We start from the raw sequence: 22,205 nt of genomic DNA, 5'->3' as shown, positions 1-22,205 counted from the left end.
ATAAAATTTGTATCTGCATCCGAGCTAGAATCTGCAAAAATGGGTCTGCAGATATATGCATCCGCAGGTATGAAGCGGATATCTGTGGATTTGCAGGACTCTATTTATAACTACTGATTCATATTCATTACTATCAATTTCTGCTTTATTCCATTCGTTATATATTATCTCTTAATTTTTTATAGCTGCCTTCACTTCCACTTTTTTCAACCAGTGTGGCCTCCTTCTTTGATTGTGGAAATGTCTTCTTCGGCATCTAGTAAATGTTCTTAAATTATTCCCAATTATCATTCATATATTTTCTGATTAAATTCTTCCTCCTACCTCATTTGGCTCAGAATTGTTTTCAGCTTCGTGAAACAGGCACTCTTAAAGCACCAGGTCTATAAATTACTGGTCTGGACTTTATTCTACTTGCTCATTATTAAGTGATTCTGACTTGATCACATTTTAACCTAAGCTATCATTAATTTTTTAGTTCTGTGATCAGTTCCACTTTATCTGTTAGGACAAGGTCTAATGTAGAATTCCCCTATGTTGGCTGACACACTTTTTGGATTCGGAAATTGTCTTCTATAATGTTTGGAAACTCCCAGGATGTTTTAGTTCTGGCAGCATGAGACCTCCAACATATGTCACTCTAATTGAAGTCTCCTGTGATCACGGAGGTTTTTTTCCTACACATTATATGTAAGGAGCTTGTCATGCTGTTCCCTGGTGTGATTTGGTGGTCTGTAGCAGACACCAACTAGTACCTCACGTTGTCCTTTATCTGTTAAGACATTGATCCAGAAGCTTTTAAGATCATTTTCTTCTGAGTTATCAGTGATTTGGAGACAACTAATGCCTTTTTTGACAGAATTTCACTCTATCTCCCACTTTGCCCGCTTGATTGTTTCTAAATAGGTTATAACTATTGATCCATCATTTTCAACATTCCCATAGTGCGAATCATCTTACCAGGTGTCAGTAATACCAACTAGATCATATTTATGCTCATAAATGAGCAATTCCAATCTCTCTTATTTGTTACCCAGGCTCCTAGCATTGGTGTGTAGCCAATTCAGGAGTTTTTTCTCTTCATTTCCTATCATTCCTTGATTAATGTGGTTCTCAACATCTTGATTTTTGTGCGGAGTGCTCATATCTTCCCTCTCCTTACATCCCCCTTTGCTATTAGTTTTACGCGGTCCAGACTTTTCTAGCCAGCATGTCCCTGAAGAGATTCATTCCCCTTCTAGTGAGGTGGAGGCCATCCAATCTATACAGTCACCTTTCTCCATAGGAGGTGGACCAACATTCCACAAAACCAAAACCCTCCACCCTATGCCACTTACCTAGCCAGTGGTTCCCTTCCAGAATCTTTTGCCTTCTGTTTCCCTTTTCTCATGGGACAGGAAGGATCTCAGACAAGATCACTTAGACTTTCTTCTTCTTTAGCATGCTGTCCTGTTGTCCTCCTGTCCCTTGCAGAATGTTCTTTTTATTCTTCTGGAGAATTGTTTGTGGGCAAACTTGTTTCTCTTACAGATTGGGCCAAGCTGCCATCCATATGTATGTCCCATACATCTCTCCATTCACTTGTACGTGCTGGATCTTGAGAGGTATCTTCCAGTTTCCACATTGATGACCTGGTTGCCATATGAAACTTTTGCTTGTGTGGCATTCCTTCTGGTCCTCCTCTCTCACAGCCTGCCCATTTCATCTATCTCTTGCCATGTGGAATGCCACTGTGAGCTCTTGCCTCTGGTGATTATAAACTGCCAAGCCTCTTCACTGACTTTCTCTCTCTCCACTTCCTTGGTGGCCCGTCCATTCTTCTTTGAACCTGGCATACTGGTGTATCCCAAACCTGGTTGTCTAGGAACTGCTTAGTGTCTCTGATTCTCAGTAGTGTTTCAACTTGCCCCTCCAAACCCACAAATCTTTTCTTCCAGCACAGCTACCAACTTACAATTTATGCACAGGAAGTCTCTTTTGGCTTCAGGCAGGAAAGATTTATGTGGCACATCTGCCTCAGTTCTCCACCACTGTTCCATCTCAATATCACATGTAGAGCAGCACCTGGAAGGAAAGCATTTCTCATTTCTGCTCTTAACTCCCTCTGAAACGCCTGTTTGTGACTCTCAGGTATGCATAGCAAGTGACTTTTTATACTAATTCTCCCTGCTCAGCTCCACCCCACCCCTCACTTCCTGGGAGCCACTCAGAGACTTCAAACAGCTGGGCTGCTCGAAGATCCAAGAGTTAGAGCCTTGTGGCCTTTAGCAAGGCATCGATCAAAGCTCCAAGGATATTTAGGAGGACACCTGCTTACATCGATGAAGAGACCTTTATAAAACTAATAAGAAAAGGAGATGTAGCATTTTGATAATCTACATTAACATAGGGTGAATTCTGAGCGGTTTGTTTGGGAAGATGAAATAATGTCTCCACGATGACTAACTCATTTGCTCTGCTTATTCATTTTAAACCCCTCCTTCAGGAAGCTCTGAGTGTGGCCAAGGCCCAAGTTGAGATGGGAGCCCAGATTTTGGATATCAATATGGACGAGGGAATGCTGGATGGGCCAAGTGCTATGGCCAGATTTTGTAACTTCATTGCTTCAGAACCCGACATCGCTAAGGTTGTATTTGATTCATACTAAAGCACATTCAAGCAGATTTTTGTTGATATGTGAATCACATTTCAGTAAAATGTTGATATGAATCGCCATTTGTAGTTAAGAGAAAGTACGTGTATTTAGTTATCCTCCACTAGTTTTGTGATAGGGAAGCCACAGGCTTCGGAACTGGGGTTCTTTCCTTCCCTTCAGGATAGTGTCACAGGATAGTGCTAAGTGGCATGCAGCAGAATGGCCTTCCAGGGGAATAGAGGCTTCAAACACCTTCCTCCTGAGCTGCACTATCCTTTATTGCCAACTTAAAGGCATGCTGCACTTTTTTCCTTTGGTTGGCAGAGCAGAATGTCAGCTCCTTTTTTTAAAACCACTATGCACAGTAGTCTGTGAATTGGGAGTAGACTGCTGTGCTTAGATGCCTTCTCGTACATAAATCTCATCTGTCTGAAGAGCAAGGGTCCAGAGTTCGCTGTAGATATAGGAAGGATCTCCCACATGATAATAAAACCTGCTGATGCCAAGCAATTTGGCTTTCTGAAAACAAATCTGTGCATGCTGGAAGGTAAGGGGAGGGGAGAGAAATCTCTCTATATAATGTGCATGTTATAGAGGGACCTCAGCAGCTCTGAATTTAAAGTTCCATTAAGATTTGCATTGAAAGCAAGGATTCTGGGTGCTGTTTTGTTTGTAGATTTCTCCTGGTTTTATTCCTTTCTTGAAACAGGCTTGCAAACATGATGAATATTGTGTTTGCTTTTCTAGCCTTCTGTTTAAGTTGGTGGATGGTAGTCAGGAAAAATTTGCTGCTAATTTGCACTTCCCCTCTTTGTTTATGTTTCTGCTGGATACAGGTGCCGTTATGCATTGATTCTTCAAATTTCTCTGTGATTGAAGCTGGCTTGAAGTGCTGCCAAGGGAAGTGCATTGTGAACAGCATCAGCCTGAAGGAAGGTGAGGATGACTTCCTGGAAAAAGCAAGACGGATTAAATTGTACGGAGCAGCTGTGGTGGTCATGGCTTTTGATGAAGTGGGTCAAGTGAGTGTCACTTTCTTATTATGTGACAAATTTCACTTTTTGAGATGAAAGGCTCCTTATTCCCATAGGAGATAAAATGGCCTTTTGGTCATGGTCAAATATGATTAGAAGCCTATACAGTCTTAATAACACTTTTGACTCTCATTTAGAGACATTTTTGACAATGATGGCCTGATTGTGTTGAGTTAGCACTATATCCGTGTGGGTAGTCTCTTTGAAACCACTGGGTTGATGGAATTGAGTAAGAGTGACAAAATCAGACCTGAACTACTTATAGGGCAGCCCCAGCCCCTATCATAGGAGGCCAAGGTCTGTTAGTAGTAGCAGCAATAATGCTAGACGTGGTGGGCAGCAAGACTATGCCACCTGTACTGGATGATCATCGTGGCAATAGAATTGACAGAATTTTATGGCAGGGATATATATTTTCTGTTAAATTCCATAATATTTTTCCACTTCAGGTTTCTAGTTCAGAAATTTATTGGTGTATGGATCAGAGAGAAAAAACTAAGCTCAGATCTATTTGTGAATTATTTTATTCTTCCCAGAGCGGTCTTAGCTTTTGCTTGGATGCTGGAAATGGGTCCTGGAGTCCAGAACCCTGGAGTCTCTCTCGCTCTAGGTTTGCTAGGTGTCCAATTTTCAACCGGAAATCCTGATTGAAAAGGGAAACCGACAGTGTCCCATCACTGTGGGCAGGGAGAAGCGCTGGGTCATCAATCCACGCCAGCCATGGGCATAGTTTGGGGGTGGGGGAGCATTGCTCCCCAACCCCTGATTTCTTGTTCTGAGCAGCCTGTTGGGGCAGAAGGGAGGCTCCATCCTTCCCATGCTGCGCAGTGGGCTCTCACAGCCCCTCTTCCTAGCTGAGGCTGGCAGCTCTGCCCCTGAGGCCCCGCTTCTTCCCCTGAAGCCCTGTCCCCGTTCTGCCTCTCTCCCTCTCCGCCCAAGAGCCCTGTCATTCACTCCTCTTCCACCCTCAGCTTACTGGATCGTCTCAAGGAGCCTGTCTGCAGTAGGAGGCGGCCTCAGCTGAGCAGGGGCTGGTGCAGGTTAATGACCGTGTGCCTCCCTCCACCCACAGTAACCAGACTTTTGGTTCAGGTGCCATTTAGTGTTGCCAGGTCCTGAAAACTGGACACCTGGCAGCCTTGAATGGCATCATGACACAGAAACCAAAAAACAGACTGTCCAGGTAAAACCCAGATGGGTGGCAATCCTACTCAGGGGTCCGGTCACCAGCATTTAGAAAGGTGGCAACCTTATCTCAGTTTAACCTACTTCCTTTCTCTGATGGGCTGAACCAAGCCTCTCAGATTTGAACATGCCTAAACTGGGACTGACAAACTCAAGATCTGATCTTTCCCAAGTTTGTGGTGTTCAGATTGGTAACTGCTATTCTTGAGAGACTTGCAAACTTGGCTCTGGAGCTTTGGTTTCATCCCCTCTCTGTGTTACACAGCAGAAATGCTTCCTTTTCATCCTCTTTTCTTATTTTTCCAGGCCACAGAAACAGAAACTAAAATAGCCGTGTGCACCAGAGCTTACCACCTCCTTGTGAAGAAAGTAGGCTTCAATCCAAACGATATAATCTTTGACCCCAATATTCTGACCATAGGGACTGGAATGGAAGAACATAACCTGTATGCAATTAACTTCATCAATGCAGCTCAAACCATAAAAGTAAGTTTTTTGGCTTTTTTTTTTTTTTTTTTAAACTTGATGCAGGCCTACTTAAAAAATTTCCTGTGCTCCCCAATAATTGACTACCTAAATTAATAATAGAGGACTATTCCTATGAACTACAGTAGTTTCTCAACTGGTATGTTTGCAGTAGAAAAAATTATACATTATGTTGTGCTCTAAATTTAGCTCAATCCATAAACAGTACCACGAATACATAGATATTAATGAAATGAGGCAACATTCACAAAATGACAGCACTCTGGCCAAAAGGCCCCTCTCAAAACATGTGAAAGCTGACTCAATTAATTAATTTAAATTCAGTTATTGTGATTGGAGTAGGTCTGTTTTATGAGTGTGCCATAATGTCACATTCTCTTTACTTTTTAGTTAGTCACAGCATATGTGTTGGGAAACCTATAAATAAACTTAGAAATAAAGGGCATCACTTGTATAAAGCCAATGTCACCCATTCCGCCTTTACATTTTAGGGGGGGCAACGTGATGGGTTCTACTTGTTGCCAACCCTTGCAAACAGAATCTATGTGAGGTATTTTCTGGGAGATGGCAGGCAGCAAGCTGTCCCATCTCTGTCCTGTATCAGTTGAACCCAGAAATCAAGCTCGAGATGAGATTTGGAATTCTAAACTAGCCCAGTGCACCCTGTGGCATGTCTCCAGCTTTGTGTGGTAAGGCACTTTTGGCAGTGAAAGCAGGCTTTCCAGGTCTTGTTGTTATGGGATATGGAAGTGCGTTAGCTGTCCACCTTCCCAGACAAGGCCTCTCAGCCGCTCCCTAAAAAGCACAGCTCAAGTTAAGTGCGCATGTGCATGCAGAGTGGGGAGACACCAGGTCTGCTGAGAGAAGGCAGCTGGGGTGATGGGTATGAGAGTATCAGGGCAATGATTGATTCCCTTTGGGAAGAAAGTGATGGGAGGCTGGGGGAGGTGTGTCGTTATTTCTACCCTACCGTAGTCTGAGCTGTTCAGAACCATAGTTGCCCAAACCTGACCCAGATATTTAAACATCACAAAATAATTCCAAAACTAGGCATGACCTAGGAAGTGTTGGCAGTCAACAGGTGTGTGTTGAGGGGACCGGGTGACTTGTGGGGTTAAATTAGAATAAATGGTGGAATCTCTGTAATTTGAAGCCTTTACATTATAATTTGAGGTCTTCAGTAACTCAGCCAGAGGTTATGGGTCTAGGCGTGGGTGGACAAGGTTCTGTGGCCTGCAATGTGCAGGACGTAAGACTAGATGATCATGATGGTCCCCTCTGGCCTTAAAGTTTGAGTTTCTCAGTTTTAAGGAAATAATGAACCCATCTGTGCCCAGCGTGTATGGCGATTGCCCCAGAAATGCTATTTGACCCATTGCCCCAAATGCTAATCCCATAAATAAACCTCTAGTTAAGGAGAGTTCTGTTTTCAGGAAACTACAGAGGAGTTATTGAGGCGGGGCGGGGGAAATCTCCATTGCATCAACTATAGTCAGGTGTTGATTGCTACCAGGGCCTGTGGAGAGTAGTAGTGGATGTGACTCACTGTATCTCCACAAAGCAATCTATTCACAGATCCATTGGCCAAGTCACTATATTCCTCCATCTCCTCTAGTAAACCATGGAAACCGCCTACAGAGATTTCTCTGCAATGAGCCAGAGGCATCAGAATCCTCCTGCATAGAATGTCCGCTGCTTTTAGCCTCCCCGCAGAAGATCTTTAGCTTTGTAGCTAGCTTTGGCTCTAGACCCCAGGCCTTATTATTAGGGCTGCAGGTTTGTCACAGTGGTGAAAATGTTATGGATACTGTGATTTTTCTGTTTGTCCTGCATGCTATGATGAGAGCCAACAGGCCAGAAGGGTTCGCTGGGCCAGCTGCTACTCCTGCCCTCTGGGGGCAGGACCCGCCCTGTGTGGCCCTCACCCCTTTAAATGGTGCTCCTGTGATTTTATATCCCCCTCCCCCAAACTCGGGACTTTTACTAAATTTATCATGATTGCACCATGAGTTTTGACTAAAAACATGCTGTGACAAATCTGCAGCCCTTCTTATTAATAAAAAAACCTAACAAACAGGATCTAGTTAATATTTTATGACAGATGATTAATGATTTAAAATTTTTGCTGAGAAAGATAATCTGAGCTGTTACTGTGTTGGATTCCTTTTCTTCCTTGTTTCTTTGCTAAGTTTAAGAAAAGCGAACACGTTAGTGTTTTAGAAAGCAGAAGTTGTCAGACTTCTTCGTAGTGTGGAACACATCTTGAGAGAGCAGCTCCCCTCCTGTTTGCTATTAGCTGGAACACCCCTCCTAGTCAAGATCCCATTTATAATAGCCCATCGTCCCTTTGGGAACCACAGAAGTTGCTTATGTTTAGCTAGTCTGGTTCTTCCCTTTTGTTTCCAGCTTCTTCTGTAGTCATTCAAGTTCTTCTCTGCAAGGAAGAGCCTGGATAACTGTAGAAGCAGCTGGAACCAAGGAGAGGAAGTAGGTGCTGTCATTAGATGACTTGTCAGCACTCCACAGACCCGGAACAAGTGTTTTGTGGATCATTGGTGCCCCTCCAGTGCTTTTTTGGGAACCACTTTTGTAAAGTTTGAGCTTGCTGATCTTTTGATCCTGTTGCTAGGAAACACTGCCCGGGGCTAAAATAAGCGGAGGCCTTTCCAATCTGTCCTTCTCCTTCCGAGGGATGGAGGCCATTCGAGAAGCAATGCATGGAGTTTTCCTATATCATGCAATAAAGGTATGATGTGCTTTCCGCTGACATTATTTGTGCTCCACAGATATGCGGTGTGAAATTTTATGGATATTGCTGATTCTCTTTTTCTGTACTCTCAGTACGGCATGGACATGGGGATAGTGAATGCAGGGAATCTTCCAGTGTATGATGATATTCACAAGGAACTTCTACAGCTGTGTGAGAATCTGATCTGGAATAAAGACCCAGATGCCACAGAGAAGCTTTTACGTTACGCCCAGGTAACTTTCAGTGTTGTGTCTTTGTTACTCTTTTGTACAGAATCTAGGCTATTGCATCTAAGCAGTGACACCAGGTAAGATTAAAACACAAATGTATGTAGCCTCTGACAGTGGGTAGTAGAAGCTGCCACTGTTGCTGTGAGCAGCAGCTCAGTTATTAAACGCAAATAGAAAAAAATTGAACCAGATTGAATGTGCTCTACATTATGCCTTGAAGATGGCTACCAAATCAGAGTCCTTCTGACTGCTAAGGAAAGCTTGCTGTAAAAACACCTTCTGTTGAGATTCTTTTGTCCCTGGAGAAGAATTTTATTATTGCACTAGGGGCTACGAGCATCCTGGGAGGTGAAGAGGGCTCTTTCTGTTGCAACACCAGCCACCCGTGTGTCTTTTTGGAGGACCGAGAGCATTTTGTGTGCACCTGAAAGGTGATCAGGTGGTAAAGGTTTTCTAGTGGGATTCAGATTTGGATTCAGTTCCCAGCTGTGCCAGACTTTGTTTGTTCTTGGGCATGTCATTTAATCTCCCTCTCTTTCTCAGGTCCCTATCTATAAAAGAGGGCTAAAACCACAGGGGTGTTGTGTGAATCTATGCATTTGTGAGATACTGTGGTGATAGGGACCATATAAGTATCTATCTAAAGGAATAGGAAAGGTTCAAGATTAACAACCCTGTAGACTTAATGTGAAATCCTGGTGCCATTGAAACCAATGTCAAACCTCATATGGATTTCCAAGTTAGTTAGGTAGGGCACATTATAGAATAATCATAAACCAGACTGAAGTGCTCTCTACTATGATTGCAGGCCACAGTCCTTAAAAATGAGGGGGACTATAGGCTTCATTACTGAAATGCATGGATTGTGTTTGGCCTGTAGGGGACACAGTCTCCATACGTGCATAAGAACAAGGATAGTAAATTTAAAACCAATAATAGGAAAACTTCTCTATCCATGTCCCCCCATGTCCTCATAGCACACACTTTATGTAAGGTAAGGTTGTTTTGTACAGTGCTCTTTTTCTGTTAATAGCAGTTTATTTACAAGTTATCTTTCCTGATGTGGTGATAATCTTGGGATATTTACAATATCTGCAGTTGCAGGGGGGGGGGGGAACCCCCAGAGCCTTACGATGAGATAGAAGAGCCAAAGTGAATGAAAAGTAAAATAGTTTAATGGTCAAGTTAGCACAGGTATTCTGGCACCTAAGGATTCAGATAAATGCTTTTGAAAATCTTGCTAAACACCTAGGTGAGTTAGACACCTACATACCTTTCTAAATATGGCCCGAAGTGGTGATGCTGGAACCAAAGGGAATTGTTCTAAACCAGAAATATCTCTGTCAAGTAGTCTAAATGTCTTAATTTATGGTGATGTCCTTTTAATGTTAAAGGGAATTAATAGCCCAATGAATCCTATTTCAAGGACCATGTAGGTAAGTGTTTCTGCAAGAGGCAGACTTTGAATGTAAATGGAGTGTGAAAAGCAGAAACATGGTTGGGTAAAGCAGATGGGCTCTTTCTTCCTGTAAATCTTAAGAGCATGGGAAATTACTAGCTGTGTGTGTGAATTGTTCCTGTCCGAGATATTGGAATCTCTACCCAGTTCTCAGGGTTGATGTGTTTATTACAGAATTTGGAATAGTTCCATGCTCATTACCAAAGAGAGAAAATCTACTCATTCAGTACACCCCTAAAACCTGTGCAACAACTTACCATAAAATTCCAGCAGAGAATCTGTAGAAAATCCACAACTGACAGCTTTGAAATGTGGCCTTCATTGGAGATAAGAACTTTGGCTTGTGTTTTTTTATATGATGCTTTTTTAGAGCTTTGTATTCTGCTTCAGTAAAGCTTTTGAGTGAGATGAATCCTAGTGCAGGGGAATCATGCAGGACTGTATATACTATAATATTTAAACCCTTCCCTGAGTCTTCAGTGGTACATAAGGCCTTGTGCAGGCCCTGTGCATGGGAATGAATTTCACCATACAAAATTTTATTTCTTATGTGTACTTCACTGATTTTGATGTGACATGCGTAGTTGCTTTGATTTCTGTTCTGCAGGGTATTTATTTAACTCTCTGTGGGATGCTGCATGCTGTAAGCCTACATGTTTCCTTTATTCCTCCGCTTCAACTGCACAGACCCTTACAGTACTAACAGGCAATGAGCATAGATACTGCCACAGCAGATCTGACATAGTCGGAATCCTGCCTCCAGCAGTTCTTCAGAGCGAGGCAACCTCATTCCTTCCACCTCCCCTGTCAGCAGCAATGCACCTTACCAATCGCCCAGTGCTGAACGTGGTGGGGAGAGAGATTTGCCCCTTGTCTGCCCCATTCCCCAAGGGTATCAGTTTGCACCTGAAACATGAGGTTTATTCATCCCTTGCATAGCTGTCAATATTGTTAGGGTGAAATCTTGGCCCTGTTGAAGTCAATGGGAGTTTTGCCATTGCCTTCAGTGAAGACTTTCCATCCTTAGTGTCCAGAATTATCCTATTTTAAAAATCCATCCATAGTGCGTCCCTCCTTCCCACCCCCGCAGTTACAAATTCCACACATTAATTACATGCTACGTAATTCTGGTTGGTGATCCCTCGAGTCGAGGCTGATCTCTTTCACAGGTTTTATTTTATATGGGCCCTTTGGTGACTGAAGAGTCCGATCCTTGAGCCTGAGACGTTGCAGGTGGTCTTGGGAGACAGAGTTGGGCCATGATTGCTACGTGACCGTTGTCTGTCCTTTTCTGGTGTTTTTCTGCAACCAGGATGAGGCAGTTTTCCTCAAGAGTGGTTCCTTCTCCAAACCTTTGCCAATTAGCCCTGTCTTGGCCTACTGTCTTCCAGTGTGTGATGTCGAAGCTGCATCTCTTGATGTTTGTCTTGAGGATGTCTTTAAAGCGTTTCTTTTGGCCTCTCCATTTCCTTTCTCCTTTGGTGAGTTGGACGTACAGCAGTTGTTTTGGTAGGTGTGCATCAGGTATGCACACACACTGCAAAATTGATCCCATTACTGAAATGCATGGCTAAAGGCCCAGCACATGCTTAGCACTTTTGCTCCTTTTTCATCTGCCCAACCCTATTTCTCCTTCTATTGTGAAAACTCTTTAGTTTACCACTTCCCTTTCAAAAGTCTTACTCTCCCTTTTCTATTTGACTGCTTCTTGATGTCTCTTATGCCTGTTGAGTTTCTCTTCACTGGGGATTTCAGAGTGAGGGATGACCTCCATGCTATGCTCATCCTCTTTATAATTGACACCCATAGCCTTCTCCAATCTGTAATCATTCTTGCCTGTATCGTTGATCTTATCTACAGCAATGTGTGGTTTCTAGTCTACTCTTACTCTGACCCACACTGGCCACTGGTTACTTAAACATTCTCTCCTCTATTTCATCCCTCTACAAATTGGAGTCTCACTTCCCTCAAGCATTTCCCTCCATATAGATTTGCCATTCTGATCTGGCATCTCGGTATCTCCTTTTTTGATGCAGCTACTTTGCTATCTGCAGGGGGCAGATGAGGCAGTAGGGAGAACATGCTGTCTATATTGCAGCTACCACTGTAGGTAATGCTGGTGCAGAAAAATGCATTCAAGCTTCTGGAATAGACAAGGCATTAAGGAGAGCACTTTGGATCTCTCCTCTACAGAAAGGATAAAGTCAGCTGGAGCCAATCTTGTTTGCTCTATGGATCGTCCACAAGGGTTCTGAGGGCTAGTTCATAAGGAGGGTGGGACAATAGCACAAGGTTTATGGGAGAAGAGATATAAAATGCTATAAGGCTGGGTAACTTGGCAGAAACTTTAGTCAGTTGAGCGCTATACAGATACAATTGAAGAGCGTTCTGTCAGGCTTCACCCCATGGTCCTCTCTGTAAAAGGCTGCTAATAAACATTCAGAGGGATGGGATGGGATGATCACATGTCAGTGGAATGTTGGAGTGTTTAGGGCAGTCTTTCTCTTTCAAAATGCACCACAGGAACAGTCCACAGAAAGCAAACCGATTTGAATCAGACACAGTGATTGATGGAATGGTCTGTTTCCCCAGCCATGCATCTTTCTGGTGGCTATTTGGTGTTTAAGAACAAATCCTGCTATAGGACTAAAGACTGAAATGAGGGAGAGAGAGAGAGTGCATGTTTGCTATCTTGTGCTGATGAGACTTCCCAGCATGATATAGTTCTGGATGCCTTTTAATTCAACAATAACTGTACTCCAGCAGGAACTGAAATAATGCCAAATTAATTATTTAGGAGTTTAGAATGAATTGTGCGCTGGCCTGGGATCGATTTAAATTATATTCCCAAGAAGAAATCTAAAGATTAGTCCTTTCAGAATGTCTTAGTAGTGGTAGCATTGTTAGAAGTCCTTTCATTTGTCTACATGTTTATTACAACTTAAACTCTATATGGCTGTCAATTTTATTTGTCAATAGAGCATCAGAAACATCTATAGTGCTTTGTGTACATGTATAAACAGTACTACTTCAGAAGGTCTTTAAACATTTAGTGTGGGATATGTGTGAAGTTTTAAGTTCTGATTGGTATAAAAAGTAAAGGACCAGATTCTGAGGTCACTACTGTGTCCTTTACCCAGTCAAATTCCCACTGACTGCATTTCTCACTCCATTTTAGACTCATGCCCAAGGAGGAAAGAGAGTGGTACAGACTGATGAATGGCGGAATGGCCCCGTGGAGGAAAGGCTGGAATACTCACTTGTCAAGGTGAATTTATATAAAGTTACTTTATCTAAGCAAAGTATGCAGCATGCAGGGACCATACCTGTGGCCATCTGCTGTTATCAAGCATGTGATGTCACTGGGGCTCGCTCCCTCACAGCGTCAACATAAAGTGCCTCACCGCCCCCTTAGTTCCTTCTCACCACCCGTGATGGTCGCTGGAACTGCTGCTCATCCTTGTATTTTCCTGCAGGTACTTCTCTCAGTGAATTTGACTTATTTACTATACATAGTTCTTTTTGTTTTGCTTAAGTTCAATTAGTTAGTGGACCCTGCTTAGCGGGGTTAGCCCTTAACCCGGCCTTGTTCCCTTGGGTTTAAGCCATGTCTGTCATGCTATAAGCCGATTCCAGTTAGTGACCCACATTCCAGCTGCCTCAAGTGTCTGCAAGAGGCCCACATATGGGAGCATTGCAGGATTTGCAAAGGTTTCGGGACCAGAACTAAGGACAGGGAGCTAGATCTCTCAGTATACATGCCAATCAGCCTGCCCCCATTTCCAGACCTGATCTCTCAGGATCATGGCTGTCTATGTCATCTGAACCCGAATCTCTTAATCTCACGGCATAGAAGCTCCATGGCTGAACCCTGCAGAACTGGCATGCTCTGGGACTATTCTCAAAGTGCTTTTAGGGAATAGGAAACTGTCCACTAGAGCTGTTTCCCTGGCAAAGTGGAAGAGATTCTCAATCTGTCAGCACAAAAAAGGGTTTCGCCTACCCAGTCAATACTGCCTTTCATTCTAGATTACTTACTTCAGCTGAAACAGCAAGACTTAAAAGTATCATCTGTTAGGGTCCATCTAGGTGCAATCTCGGCCTTTTGCCCAAGAGTACTTAACCAGTCAGTCGTCTTAAACTCGATTTGTGGTCGTTTTTTTAAGGGACTGGGGTGGCTATACCCCCAAGTATGACACCCACTCCCTTCCTGGGACCTCAGCTTGGTGCTAACAGGACCCCCACTTGAACCGCTAGCAATGTGCTCTCTGCTCTTCCCATCCTGGATGGTGGCCTTCCTGGTCGCCATTACTTCTGCCAGAAGCATTTTAGAGATCTAAACTTTTACTTCAGAACCATTATACACAGTCTTCTTCAAGGATATGGTTCAGTTGCAGCTGCACCTGGCCTTCCTACCGAAGGTGGTCTCTCAATTTCCTAATAACCAGGGTATCTGCTTACCAGTCTTCTATGTGAAGCCAATGCAAACAGGGAGGAACAGAGGCTCCACTCATTGGAGATTAGGCATGAACTAGCCTTTTACATAAAAAGGACTAAACCCTTCTGGAGCCCTTCTTAGCTTTTTATAGCCATTGCAGACAGAATGAAAGGCCTTCCAGTCTCGGCCCAGAGAACTTCATTGTGGCTAACTGCCTGTGTCCTCACGTGCTATGACCTATCGAAGGTCCTGGGTCCTCCATTGACAGCCCATTCTACAAGGGCCCAAGCATCGTTGTTGGCGTTCATGGCTCAAGTTCCTATTCAGGACATCTATAGAGCGGCAGTGTGGCCATCATTCCACACTTCTACATCACCCAGCAAGCTAGAGGCGATATGGGTTTCAGCCGAGCGGCGTTACAATCAGCGTGCCAATGAACGCCGAACCCTCCACCTGTGCAACTTCTTTGGAGTCACCTACATTGGAATGGGCATGAGCAAGCACTCGAAAAAGAAAAAATGGTTACTAATCTTCCATAACTGTTGTTCTTCAAGATGTGTCGCTTATGTCCATTCCAACCCCACGCCCACCCCACGCCCTTCTGTCAGAGTTAACTGGCAAAAGGAACTGAGGGGGCAGCAGGGCCCTTTATACCGATGCTATGAGATCATGACTCCAGAGGGCACCAGAACCAACCGGATGGATACCACTGAAGGTGGTCAGCACTGTCAGCGTGCTGGGGTGAGCACACACCTACATTGGAATGGATATGAGCAACACCTCTTGAAGAACAAGTTACGTAAGGTTAATAACCTTTTGTCATGGAAGATAGGTCCATCAATGGCTATTAGCCAAGATGGTCAGGGATGCAACTCTTTGCTCTCTGTTTGGAGTGCCAAACTGGGGCTGGATGATAGGGAATGGCTCACTCAATAAATTGTCCTGTTCTGTTCATTCCCTCTAATAGGATACTGGGTTAGATAGACCATTGGTCTGACCTACTATGGCCATTCTTATGTTCTTACGTTTATTTTGATGAGAGCAAGGCTGACCAAGAAAACCTAATTGAAATATGTTTATGAAGCATTTTTGAAGCCTAGCAGTCTAAAGTTGGCCAGTTTTTGCTTTTGTTGTGATTTTGTTTTTTAAGCACTCTGAAAATTTTGGGGAGAACGAACACACACACACACACACACACACACACACACACACTGTGTGTATATGTGTATGTATGTATTTATATAAAATATATACAATATAACATAAACATTTTATACATTTTTTTCAGGGCATTGAAAAATACGTCATTGAGGACACAGAAGAGGCAAGATTAAACCATAAAAAATATCCCAGGCCTCTAAACATAATCGAAGGGCCCCTGATGAATGGCATGAAAGTTGTTGGTGATCTTTTTGGTGCTGGAAAGATGTTTCTGCCTCAGGTAAAGAGGGGAATAATCTGTGTTCTTTGTATTCCACAAGTTTAGCCTCGCCCCCTCATTCTCATCCTTCCCAAATTATTGCACCCCTTTCAGGAGTCTGAGGCCGAGCCCTGCCTCCCGGGAGCTCGAGCTCAAGCCCAAACCCTGCCACGTAGGGCTGAAACATGTAACCTTGTGGCATGGGATCCCAGGCAATTGCCCTGCTTGCCACCCCCTAACGCTGGCTCTGAACTTGTGATCCCCCTAAACCAATCCTGTGACCTCCCCCCCAGGTTGAGAAATTCTGATCTAGATGAGTTGATGTACACTCTGGAAGATCTCTGCATACCCCCAGGGATACACATATACCTCTGGTTGAGAACCGCTGGCCTAGGCTCTCTATCATCTATTCAGTTGTTGTTTATGATAAGTGTCCATAAGTAGTTCTAGTCCAGATTTCCTTCCAAAGGAAATGGCATGTTTGAATTCTAAAAATGTAGGTGTATCTATTAATATGTGTCATTTTTTGTTCTCTTTCATTGCATGTGACCCTTCTTGGTAGCTGGGGTTTTGTTGGATTTTTTTGTTTTGTTTTGTTTTTTCTTCCCTTTCTTTTCTATTCCCCATCTTTTTTCCAAGGCTATTTTCTGTGCTGATTAGTGGTCACCTCTTTGACCATCACATTGTAATTTCATCTTTAGGGGATTTTACTTAAGGGACTGACCCTGAAAGGTGCTGAGCACCTACAACACATGTTGACCTATTTATGTTGGGTGGTTAGAAAGCACCTGTCAGGATTGGGCCCAACAGCCCTGCTCCTGCAGTGAGCACCGTGCAGGCAGGCCCCTCCTGAAGTCAGTAGGGCTGTGCACGGAACAAGGGTTAGACAGCTTGAAGCTCATTGCAGTATTGGGATCTGTGTTTGCAAATGTGTATTCTGGTTTGCTACTTTCCTGTGAATGGTTATAAAGACAAGCTGTTGAAGGGCGGTAGCTGTTTCTCTATGTCTGACGCTCTCTTCCTCCATTTGTCAATTCAGGTGATAAAGTCCGCTCGAGTTATGAAGAAGGCAGTTGGTCACCTCATTCCATTCATGGAAAAGGAAAGAGAGGAAAACAGAGCTAAATCAGGCAGCATCGAAGAAGAGGCAAGTTGTATTCTCTTGTGCTGTAACTCTTTAAAACTAGCTGTCACTGAAGCTGGGCTCTAGAGCTGTATGAGTTGTTTTGATTTAAAAACCTGAAACCTTGGACCAGGCACGCTGAGGTGTGCGAACCCAGTTCCAAGTGGATCTTGAATGAATTAGGGCTAGGAGTGCAAATCACATGGAACACTGAGGCTCCGTATGGCTTTGACCTGAAGCCAAACACCAAAACTTCTGTGGTTGTGGCTGAAATGTCCTATAAGGTTTTAGTTTGATCTCAGATTTTTGGCATAAACACTGAAACTAACGAATCCCATATGGCTCTGTCAATTATCAGGGCCCTGTATGCTGTGTCATAGGCAAATTCTGCAGCAAGATCTGTTTTCTGCAGTTTGCTAGCAGCAGATGTTGTGGCAAATGGAAACTTCTGTAGCAGCATAATGTAAAAGAATTTTTTTTTCCAAAAAAAATATCTATCAGGAGAAACCCATAAAAATAATAAATCTAAAACGTGTAAGGTTTCTTTGGCTTTTCCTTAAATTCATTCAGAAGTATTCATCTATAGTTTTGTGCTGCAGACATCAAGTCTTCATGATACAGAATTTGTTTTCTCTTTGCTATCTATTCCTTACGTGGCTCTGCCCTTCATGAAATAATTGTTAAACGTTTAAAAAAATGCTGAAAAGAAGGACTCAATAGAAAAAAAAAATCCATATAATTTAACAGGAGAGGGAGCGTATCTTTTCTCTTTCTCCTCTGTTAGCCATCTCTTGTGGATTTTTCTCTCTTGTGCCGGAGAATGATTCTGCAGACTTTTCTTCCCTTGCCCTCCATTCCCAGCAGCAACATATTCTTTGCTTCTGCTGCTCTGTGTTCTGAACCAACTCCTGTCTATTTTAAGTTGTGTGCACTCTAGGATTCCCCTTTAGGGTGACTGCTTCTGTGCACCTTGTATCTTGATGTCGACTTCAGGGTGCATTGGATTGGGTCCCATGTGAACTTTGCAGCCTTTGTGGCATTTGGTGCACCAGGAGGTGTCACCAAAGAGTAAGAGGCTAAACAGAATTTGAGGGATTATAAAAATAAGCAGAAGTTGGCCCAAAATAGACTGCTGCTCTGATGGGGAAGGTGGGAAAAAGAAGGAACATACCCATCAATACCTCCTGCAGCTTCTGTTGGGGAAGAGCCATAGAGCCTTCCCCTGAAAATACAGCCCCTGACATAGCTGTTGACCAAGAGGAGAATGTCTTGCAGCCTCCCTCTGAAAGTACGTTTGTACACTGACAGACTTTCACCCTGGGGCATGGTTACCTCCAGGACAGTTTGTCACAGAACAGCTGGGATTGTGAAGCCCTGCCTATTGCATTTGAGGACAAAAGGTCTGCAACCACAGCCAGTAGTAGAATAAAAAGAGCTATCTGGGTTACTGGAGTGCCATGTAGACAGAACACATCTAAAATAAAATGCTTGCTTAGTATAGATTTTATTTTTCCCTTTCCCCTTAATGTCATTTTTCCTTAGGGCTTTCATCACTGGTTAAGCCTCTAGTGATTACTAGATCATCATACTTTTATTTAGTCCCCGTCCCTCTGCACCCTCCCCACTTTATTAAATGGATTTTTAAATTTATTTTTGTGTATTCCAACAGTAAGCTCTGAAAATTCATCACTGTAGTTCCTCTAAGATGTTTCTAAGATGTTTCCTGGTGAACCATTCTCAAATGCCCACTCTCTTAAAAGACAGAAGTATTGTTAAGATATTAGGAGATTAGCTATTTTAGTACATAGCAATATTGCTGGGGATCCAAGGATTTTTAGATTCCGAGATGCAAGTACTTCACAAAAAGACTCCTCACTGAGAGCAGCAGTGATTGTTAAAAGAACCCTTCATTAGTGGGGATGCTGAAATTTATGGGGATACATAATGGAGAGTGCTTTAGCAAGCCCTGAAAAGACACCATGGCATTCAAGAAGGAGATCTGATTCCTGGGTCTGTATAGTATATTTCTAGTTGTATTTTAATATGCAGCATTCTCCCCTCTGCCAGGGTGAAGCCATCATGGAGGCTATGACTGCTACCAGGTCCTGCACCAGCCCAGACATGGCATCATAGCCACCTAGGGACTGCTCTAAGGCGGTGGTTCTCAACCTTTCCTGTCTACTGTACCCCTTTCACAAGTCTGATTTGTCTTGCGTGCCTCCAAGTTTCACCTCACTTAAAAATGACCTGCTTACAAAATCAGACATAAAAATACAAAAGTGTCACAGCGCGCTGTTACTGAAAAATGGCTTCCTTTCCTCATTTTTGCCATATAATTATAAAATAAATCAATGGAATATAAATATTGTACTTCTATTTCAGTGTACAGCATATAGAGCAGTATAAAAAAGTAATTGTCTGTATGAAATTTTAATTTGCACTGACTTCACTAGTGCTTTTTATGTAGCCTGTTGTAAAACTAGGCAAATATCTAGATGAGTTGATGTACCTCCTGGAAGACCTCTGCGTAGCCAAAGGGGCATGTGTACCCCTGGTTGAGAGCCATTACTCTATAAGGTATGCCTCTGATACAAGGTTCTTAAGGGAGAATCACTGGAGGATCAGTGTAGTGGAGCTCTGCTTTTGCAACACTGCTACCAAATGCCTTCTGTGCAGGGTTGGGAAGAGTATGGGGGAGGGAGGCATCTGATGCAGGAGCTGCCTCACCCAGGTTTACACTTTTGGTAGGTTCTGCTCTTCAAGAGGAATTCTTTGCTGGCCATTGATGTCCTGAATCTGGCCTGTTTTTGCAGCTGGAGTGGTATGAAATAGCCAGATTGGACTAGAGAGTTTGACCTCTTATCGTTGATTTGAAAAAAGATTTCTGTTTCGCTGTGTGTGACTCTTTACTCTTTTCTTCCTGCCCATTCTTAATTCACTTCCCTTTCAGTATAACATTCAACATAGATGAAATTATCCTTGAGGCACAAACACGCACTTGGTTTTGAGCAGTCATGCTCCATTGTTCTAAATATTTTATCTAATTAAACTATTTAGTGCAATTGTTATTTTTTTAGGGCAGAGGCATGCCACAAGTTCAAGTGGTTCAGCCCTACAACAGTTTACCAGTTAAATCAGTCTCAGCCCATGCATTCAAATTAGAACCATACAGCCACTCAGAGTAATTCTTGCAAACTATTATTCTGTGCATCTTTGTCTTTACATGATTTGACTTAAAAAAAAATCAGTTAGTTTTCATTTAATGATTGTCATTAATATTGATTTATATTGGATTTATTGGAGCCCCACTCGTGGGCTAGGACCCCATTATGCTAGGTGCTGTACAAACAAAATGAGCCTTCCTCACAGTTATAGATACTGAGATGTTTGTTCCTCTTGCAGGATCCTTACCATGGCACAATAGTGCTAGCTACTGTAAAAGGAGATGTACATGATATTGGCAAGAACATCGTGGGAGTGGTACTGGGCTGCAACAATTTCAGGTAATGAGGTTAGCAGTTTTTGTCTCTGTTTTCTTTCCAGTATAGTAGCCTCTTCTAAATTACAATTAAATATTATGTACTAAAATGTAATGTGTCAGAAGAAACTACAATAAGGCAAAAGCAAGAGGTAGGACTGCTAGTCCTATGAGTCCCAATGCTTTGAAACTTGCTAGTTTATGAGAGGGTTTTTATTTTTATTTTTTTTAAGATGAGAGGCTCACCTAAGTCACTGAGACCCAAAATCTAGGGGCAATGTCTTCATGAAAAACCGAGCTTCCCTGCCATCAGCTGCTGGGAAGAGGAGAAAGCCAGGATTTCAGCCAGGATACTGTCCCAGGATCCTGCTTTGGGGCCAGTCTTTCATAGAATCGTAGGACTGGAAGGGACCTCATGAGGTCATCTAGACCAGTCCCCTGCACTTGTGGCAGAACCAAGCATTATCTAGACCATCCCTGACAAGGGTTTGTCTAATCTACTCTTAAAAATCTCTAATAATGGAGATTCCACAACTTGCCTAGGCAGTTTATTCCAGTTCTTAACTACCCTGACAGGAAGTTTTTCTTAATGTCCAAGCTAAACCATCCTTGCTGCAATTTAAGCCCATTGCTTTTTGTCCTATCCTCAGAGATTAATGAGAACAATTTTTCTCCCTTCTTGTAACTTCTTTTATGTATTTGAAGATTATCATGTCCCCCTTCAGTCTTTTCTCTGGACTAAGCAAACTCAATTTTTTCAATCTTTCCTCATACGTCCTGTTTTCTAGATCTTTAATCATTTTTGTTGCTCTTCTCTGGATTTCCTCCAGTTTGTCCACATCTTTCCTGAAATGGGGTGCCCAGAATTTGACACAGTACTCTAGTTGAGGCCTAATCAGTGTGGAGTAGAGTGGAAGAATTACTATTTATGTCTTGCTTACAACAATCCTACTAATACATCCTAGAACGATGTTTACTTTTATTTTTTGCAGCAGTGTTACACTGTTGACTCATATTTAGCTTGTGATCCTCTATGACCCCCAGCCCCTTTCCACAGTACTCTTTCCTAGGGAGTCCTCTCCCATTGTGTGTGCATGCAACTGAACTGATTGTTCCTTCCTAAGTGGAATACTTTTAATTTGTCCTTATTGAATTTCATCCTATTTATTACAGTTTGTCCAGATCATTTTGAATTTTAATCCTATCCTCCAAAGCATTTGCAACCCCTCCAAGCTTGGTATTGTCCGCCAACTTTATAGGTGTACTCTCCATGTCATTAACAAAATCATTGATGAAGATATTGAACAGAAACGGACCCAGAACTGATCCCTGTGGGACTCCACTCAATATGCCCTTCCAGCTTGACTGTGAACCGCTGATTTTCTGGGAACAATTTTCCAACCAGTTATGTACCCTCCTTATGGTAGCTCCACCTAGATTGTTTATGAGAAGGTCATGGGAGACTGTATCAAAAGCCTTACTAAAGTCAAGATATACCACATCTACCACTTCCGTCCTATCCACAAGGCTTGTTACCCTGTCAAAGAAAGTTATTAGGTTGGTTTGACATGGTTTGTCTATGACAAATCCTTTCTCACTGTTACTTATCACCTTTTTTATCTTCTACATGTTTGTAGTTTGCTTGCTTGCTTATTTTCTCTATCTTTCTGGGTACTGAAGTTAAGCTGACTGGTCTGTAATTCTCCAGGTTGTCCTTATTTCCCTTTTTATCGATTAGCACTATATTTGCCCTTTTCCAGTCCTCTGGAATCTCTCCCATCTTCCATAACTTTTCAAAGATAATCGCTAATGGTGCAGATATTGCCTCAGTCAGCTCCTTGAGCATTCTAGGATATATTTTATCAGGTCCTGTGACTAGAAGACATCTACCTTGTCTAAGTAATTTTTAATTTGTTCTTTTCCTATTTTAGCCTCATATCCTACCTAATTTTCACTGGCATTCACTAT

At 42.7% G+C, this 22,205-nt stretch overlaps 1 protein-coding gene across 5 annotated transcripts in view; it reads left to right on the top strand.

The window, feature by feature from the left end:
• Positions 1-22,205, top strand: part of MTR (5-methyltetrahydrofolate-homocysteine methyltransferase) — a 71,417-nt gene that overhangs the window by 29,422 nt on the left and 19,790 nt on the right. For 4 of the 5 annotated variants that reach the window (XR_010917572.1, XM_067535748.1, XM_067535749.1 and 1 more), the window contains 9 exons: positions 2,486-2,626; positions 3,472-3,657; positions 5,161-5,340; positions 7,970-8,086; positions 8,182-8,322; positions 12,957-13,046; positions 15,505-15,657; positions 16,676-16,783; positions 20,162-20,262. Coding sequence is in view for 4 of the 5 variants with exons in the window: in XM_067535748.1 (XP_067391849.1) it covers positions 2,486-2,626; positions 3,472-3,657; positions 5,161-5,340; positions 7,970-8,086; positions 8,182-8,322; positions 12,957-13,046; positions 15,505-15,657; positions 16,676-16,783; positions 20,162-20,262 (1,217 nt within the window). In the remaining variant the exon portion in view is untranslated. The remainder of the gene's footprint in view (positions 1-2,485; positions 2,627-3,471; positions 3,658-5,160; positions 5,341-7,969; positions 8,087-8,181; positions 8,323-12,956; positions 13,047-15,504; positions 15,658-16,675; positions 16,784-20,161; positions 20,263-22,205) is intronic. The other variant, XM_067535751.1, reaches the window with a different exon arrangement.

This window comes from Emydura macquarii, unplaced genomic scaffold (assembly GCF_026122565.2).
Source record: "Emydura macquarii macquarii isolate MOO-44397 ecotype Brisbane River unplaced genomic scaffold, CSIRO-AGI_Emac_v2 contig_3517, whole genome shotgun sequence".
Classification (NCBI taxonomy): Eukaryota; Metazoa; Chordata; order Testudines; family Chelidae; genus Emydura; species Emydura macquarii.
Note: the sequence above shows the minus strand (reverse complement) of the source record. Positions and strands in the feature narration are given on the sequence as shown.